General features: G+C 43.7%; 1 protein-coding gene across 10 annotated transcripts in view; it reads left to right on the forward strand.

The window, feature by feature from the left end:
• The window catches only part of LOC124011070 (disks large homolog 3-like), a 174,922-nt gene extending 168,857 nt beyond the window's left edge, over positions 1–6,065 (forward strand). For 9 of the 10 annotated variants that reach the window (XM_046324044.1, XM_046324046.1, XM_046324043.1 and 6 more), the window contains 8 exons: positions 52–148; positions 1,524–1,565; positions 1,840–1,890; positions 2,309–2,410; positions 2,526–2,698; positions 4,087–4,196; positions 4,306–4,397; positions 4,519–6,065. In XM_046324044.1, coding sequence (XP_046180000.1) covers positions 52–148; positions 1,524–1,565; positions 1,840–1,890; positions 2,309–2,410; positions 2,526–2,698; positions 4,087–4,196; positions 4,306–4,397; positions 4,519–4,625 — 774 coding nt within the window. In that variant the 3' untranslated portion in view covers positions 4,626–6,065. Of the gene's footprint in view, positions 1–51; positions 149–748; positions 795–1,523; positions 1,566–1,839; positions 1,891–2,308; positions 2,411–2,525; positions 2,699–4,086; positions 4,197–4,305; positions 4,398–4,518 lie in introns of all 10 variants that reach the window. The other variant, XM_046324048.1, reaches the window with a different exon arrangement.
• The last annotated feature ends 478 nt before the right edge of the window (positions 6,066–6,543 follow it).

The raw sequence follows: 6,543 nt of genomic DNA on the forward strand, positions 1-6,543 counted from the left end.
TTGTTTCATCCCCCCCATTGCCCCCCCATCATCATGCACATCTCCAAGCAGTCAATCAAAATAAAGCGCAAAAAAAGCTTCAACCTCTCACACAAGTTCCCGTTTTACAAGAGCAAGGAGAATATTGTGCAGGAGTTGGAGTCTGAACGTGAGTACCCAACGTGTGATAAGAGGGTTTTGCTTTTCGCGCTTTTCCTCTCCGCTTCATCTCTCCACTCACCTCTGGGAGCAGACCGTGGCTGTTTTTCTCCTCTCATTTAATCACCCAGAGAGGACCCACACAGACCCAGGCCTGGGGTTCAGGTGTCGGCCTCTCTCTGGTGTCTGTCTGTCCTCTGGTGGAGACTCCAGGTGTATTCTGCTGGCTGCCAGGGCATGTGTGTGTCTGGCTGCACTAACACAGTAACCGTGTACTGCTTCTAGAGGCCTTGATACACCCCCACTATTTACTGCTGCCCAGGTAGAATCACATTATCTGGACGGCAGCACTAAAACGCATTACGACCAACGGGTCTAAATCTCATTCTTAATGGGACTGACTGTGTCTAATTGAAAAGGGAATTGGTTTTCACTGGGAATAGAGTAGGGTTTAGGGAGCACAGTGCCTTGTGTTGGTCCCCCCCATCTCCGTGCCTTCCAGCACAGCACACCTCCCTTGCTCTCGGCCAGCGCTCACTACACTAACCTCTTCTTCTTCCTGTCTGCCTCTTCTCTCTCTGTTTCTGCTCTCACCTGTCGGGACACTCAGGACTTCCCAGGGTTAAGCGATGACTTTTATGGATCAAAGAGTTTGAGTAAGTGTGTGGTTGGACTGGCACGCTGCAGCTGCTGTCCCCAGAGCGCCGAGCTAAATGCCTGTTCAATGCAGACCCGACTGGCACTGGCTGCAACACACACATGCACTTTCTCTTGCTTACATACACACACACACACCCCCCCACCCACCCTAGGATAAGACTACAAGCGTTAGACCTAGTCTGATTTCCTCCTCCCCTGTAGGGATTTGACTATAAAAGTTTAGCAGGGCATTGTCAGAGTGATTACTTGGAAGAACCTAGTATCTCCCTCCCTTCACTTACTGGACAGGGTTTGCTTTTCCTGTCCTGTTTTTCCCTGTTAGCCAGCCAAGCTGACTGCCCAGTGCCGATGCATCCTTGTTAACCGCCACAGTTTTTTCTTTTGCTTGTCCCTGACATTGTATGTGACGTCCCAGATTCAGGCCCCTCCGTAGGAAACATAGGCAAGGGACCGCAGGGTCAGTTGGGACTTTGTGAAAGGAAACACTTCATTTCCTATTGCTGCCACCTCCAACCACTTCCCCCTATAGAGAGTGATGTCACTCTGAACACGGCTGTTGTTTTTTGGGGGGTTAAGCAGTGGGACAACGGGGGGATTCGTTATTTCCTTGATGTTCTGAGACCGGTGGTGAACATATATATATTTTTTTCCCACCAAAATGATTGTGGCTACTACAACCACTGACAGGTTTAAACTTTCCCCTAAACATGTTCCTCTCCTTGCAGAATGCCTGACGTCAAACACCAGCGACAGTGAAAGCAGCTCAAGTAAGCAACGTGTTTTTCTTCAACGATAATCCACCTAAATGAAAAGCATGCTGCACGTCATTACGCCCGTATCCAGAACTTATTTGAGTCCTCTGTGCTGTAGTTAGCTGGCATTCCACTGAGGTGGTATCAGGCACTTAGTAGGAAAACCTTTTCTTATGTGCTGTTATGGAAAATGTGACTGCATGAAAAGACTATCAGCCACATCTGGTCATCCATTGTCATGGGATTATAATCAAGATGACATACCGTCTTCTTCCTTTCTGCTGTTCAGAGGGCCAGGAAGACACCATTCTCTCATACGAGCCAGTGATTCGACAGGAGAGTAAGTATAATATACGTATATATTTGTTCTCTGTAGAAGAGGGTTGGCGACCATTAATGGCTGCAACACACACATGCGCTTTCTCTTGCATACATACACACACCCACCCTAGGATAAGAGTACAAGTGTTAGACCTCGTTTGACTTTCTCCTCCCAGGCAGGGTAGCCTAGTGGTTAGAGCGTTGGACTAGTAACCGCAAGGTTGTAAGTTCAAACCCCCAAGCTGACAAGGTACAAATCTGTCGTTCTGCCCCTGAACAGGCAGTTAACCCACTTTCCTAGGCCGTCATTGAAAATAAGAATTTGTTCTTTACTGACTTGCCTAGTTAATTAAAGGTAAAATACATTTTCAAAAAATGCTTATCTTTATTCCAGTGTTTGCAGACATTATTTCTGACCTGCTTCCTCTCGTTTGCAGTTCATTACACGAGGCCTGTGATCATCTTAGGCCCAATGAAAGACCGAGTTAACGATGACCTGATTTCAGAGTTCTCTCACAAGTTTGGCTCCTGCGTTCCTCGTGAGTAGACCACTCCGCAACATGCATCACATTATCACAGCAGTGTATGGCAACGCTGTGTTTTAGTGACCACACTCTCTAACCGTCAGTTGAACTGGTCCCTCTCTCTGTGCAGACACGACACGTCCGCAGCGGGAGAACGAGATGGACGGCCAGGACTACCACTTTGTGGGCTCGCGGGAGCAGATGGAGAAGGACATTCAGGATAATAAGTTCATTGAGGCGGGCCAGTTCAACGAGAACCTCTATGGGACCAGCATCTTGTCTGTCAGAGCAGTGGCTGAGAGGGTATGGAGGCACACACACACACACCATTAAATGTACAGCATACAGGGATGCAAACTCGTCACTTTTCTGCGATATTTGCCGGTTTGCTCTCAAAATAGGTCATCCACATGAATCGTGTAGATCCGTATTCAAAATCAAATATGTATGCGTGGGGTCTGACAGCAGGTGCTCGGCACCCATTGAGATAAGAGACTCAGATCTTTTCTTCTCCCTGTGAGATCACTAAACAAATGTGACTTCCCCTCCCCATTACTATCTTAAGTGAATGCTACTTTATTGAGGAACAATGTACTTGCCTTTGATATGTGGTTGTCCCACCTAGCTATCTCAAGATGAATGCACTGACTTTTTAAGTCGCTCTGGATAAGAGCGTCTGTTAAATTACTCACATTTACATTACATTTTTACATTACATTTCTTAACTAAATGTATGCCTGAGCACGGAATGCATCCCCCAAATAGAATATCGAACTAAGTTCAGAGCGTGATGTCCGATATGTCATCAGAATGAATCTTGGTTACCCAGAAGTAAAATCCTCGCGCGAAAGTTTGGCATGTATTCGGTCCACGAGAGATTCTATCAAAATGCTTCATCCGGTCTCACCGGTGACTGCTGTGAGCAGCCTAGCGAGCCATTAGCCTCCTCAGCTGCTTCTCTCTGTCCCATTCTGTCTGCGCATCTCCATCAGGTTGAAATGTTATTTAGCCGTGATGGCGAGCTGAGGGTGTGCAGACAAGTGATGAGGCTTCTGTTATATTTGTTTGCGAGCGAAGTGGATCGGTATCTTTTAAATTATCCTGTTAGAGCAAGCAGGCCGGTCTGCTAGGCTTTGCTGTCACGCAGCCATAGAGTTAAGACAGCGCGCAGTGACAGTAATGCTTGCGCCTTTATATCACTGAAAGTTTCTAGGCCAAACCAGTCAGAAGTTATGCTCCTTTCTCCCTTTTCTACTGCAAACAACCCTGTTTAGTTATGTTACCTGGCTAGCTAGCTAACAACATGGTAACCTTGGCTATGCACAAATTTGGATGGCACAGGACAAACAGAAAAGTGATAGCCTACTCAAAAAGATGCTTCAAAGGTAGGATGCATATGCTTAATCAATTTAATTTTAAGCTAAATCTGGTATCAATACTACTTGGTATCTTGATACTTGTCCTGGGATCACATTGTTGGTATTGTTATAACCCCACTCTGAAAATAGAGAAATTCTTACGGCGTATAGATTTTCTGCATGTTTCTGTGTGGAAAAACTGTCACCTTTTTGGGTCCTCACAAGTTTGCATCCAGGGTTAATTTCTGATTCATTCTTAATGGATGTAGAGCTTGATAGAGTATGTGGTAGTTTCATACTGACCTGCTCGTTCTCTCTTTCCTCTTCCTGCAGGGAAAACATTGTATCCTGGACGTGTCTGGGAACGCTATAAAGCGACTTCAACAAGCACAACTTTATTCGATCGCAATTTTCATCAAACCAAAATCCATTGAAGCTCTTATGTAAGTGTGTGTTCTTGGAACTAATAAACTGTTAAAAGCATTGCACTTTTACTATTAACTCCATACAACAATCACTTCCTGTACTGCACAATCATGTCTTGTGTTGCAGGGACATGAATAAGAGACAGACTTACGAACAAGCTAATAAAGTCTTTGATAAAGCAATTAAGCTTGAACAAGAGTTTGGAGAATTTTTCACAGGTAAGTCCAGTAGTTATTACATTTTTTCACAGATGCTAAATATTTTAGATGAGCTTGTATTGTAGTGCGAGTAGGAATCTTGATGCACTCATGATATTTGTTTGCGTCTCTCTCTCACCAGCCATTGTACAGGGTGATTCGCTAGAGGAGATCTACAACAAAATCAAGATGATCATTGAGGAACAGTCGGGCCCCTACATCTGGATACCTTCTTCAGAGAAGCTCTGAGCTCCCCAGCTGTACTCCTCTGTCAGCGCAGAGACCCCCCCCCCCCCCCGACCGACACCCCGCCCATCCCCCGAAGAGCTCCTCCCTCCCCCCTTTTTTGCAGATATGTTTCATATCAAGTTTTAGTGTCATCATTATGTTAATCTCAAATGAAAACTAGTCTTATCACCATTTCTGTGACTGTGCACACCCCTGCATGAGTTTCTCAGCAAATCCATTCAAGACTGGAAATGCCATTTCAAATGAATTTGTCATTTTAAAACAAAGCAAGGGAAAAGCAAAATTAATCGTTCTTTGTGAAATGGGACTGACAGTTGAAGATCAGAATGTTTTACAGACGACGCTGGAGTGAGGAGGAGTTAGGGATTCAGGAGAAGTTGCAGACCAATCATACTAGTTGGAACACTGTAAATGTTCATCAAATCACATTTTTAAAAAAGACACGCAAGATGAGAAGCAAAGACCACTTAGGTTTTTTTTCTACAAGGACTGGATAATATCAAGCCCAGCTGATGGTACTGTTGGAGTTATCGCGCTTCTTTGTAATTACTGAAGAAATTGGTGGAGAAGCCTACAGACTGGTGATCTACCAGCTTGCTGTTTGATCAGCTGCCAGTTGTTGGTGCTGCAGCTGATACAGACCTCTTGGGAGGCAGAACCAATGGAAGAAATTAGTTCTGAATCTCTACATTTATATAATGAAATCACAAGGTAAATTATCAAATCCTACTGCGATTTTACTACATATTAAAAACGACACGTTTTACACTTCACTAGAATTGTCTACTTGGAGAGGGCTGTTAGATTGTTTTTTTGGAGGGGGGATTTTTTTGCTTGTGGTTTTTAGCTGCTCTGTGTAAAGGATGGGAGTAGAGAAGTGTAACGGGGCTCTCTGCAAAACACCAAACTGCCTTACATCAAATACAAATTGTTATATTACTACCTGTACTTTGAGGGAAGCTATAAATAATTGACAATGAAAAAAAGATGGAACTTTTTATTTTAAATGTTCACTTTTCTGCGTTGTCTCCTGACTTCCAGGAGGCCTAACTTGTGAGTGCAATAGACGAACGCATCGCACTTCTGTGGACTTCTATCTTCCCTTTGTATTCTTTTTGACCCTTTTCCTGTTGTAATTTAAGATTTGATTGGATTTCAATTTAGGCAGCCATAGCTCCCTCACCCACGTTGAGCAGCAGATCACCCTATTACACTCTTTACCTTCCAAGAGGAGTGTGTCTTCTGATTGAATGGTCACATGGTACTGTCCTGAATATGCCATCATGAAGGTGGCCTTAAAAACGGGTAGAACAAGACAATACTTGTATTGGATGTCCTAACAGAGGCAATTTAACCTGCTTTTGGATTGTCCCCTTTCCCCCCACCCAAAATAACACTAAAGAGTGGTTTGATTAAAACCTACATTGCATTCGTAAAGTATTCAGACTTCTTGACTTTTTTTCCACATTTTGTTACATTAGTCTTATTTTAAAATGGATTAAATACATTTTTTATCAATCAACACACAATACTCCAAAAACTGTTTTAGAAAGTTGTGTAAATGTATTAGAAATAAGAAACAGGAAATGCCTTACTTAAGTTTTCAGACCCTTTGCTATGACTTGAAATTAAGCTCGGGTGAATCCTGTTTCCATTTATCATCCTTGATGTTTCTACAACTTGATTAGAATCCACCTGTGGGAAATTCAATTGATTGGACATGATCTGGAAAGGCACACAACTGTGTGTATATAAGGTCCCACAGTTGACAGTGCATGTCAGAGTAAAAACCAAGCCATGAGGTTGAAGGAATTCTCTGTAGAGCTCAGAGACAGGATTGTGTCGCGGCACAGATCTGGGGAAGGGTACCAAAACATTTCTGCAGCATTGAAGGTCCCCAAGAACACAGTGGCCTTAA

The sequence above is a fragment of the Oncorhynchus gorbuscha genome, linkage group LG23 (assembly GCF_021184085.1).
Source record: "Oncorhynchus gorbuscha isolate QuinsamMale2020 ecotype Even-year linkage group LG23, OgorEven_v1.0, whole genome shotgun sequence".
NCBI classification, from domain to species: domain Eukaryota; kingdom Metazoa; phylum Chordata; class Actinopteri; order Salmoniformes; family Salmonidae; genus Oncorhynchus; species Oncorhynchus gorbuscha.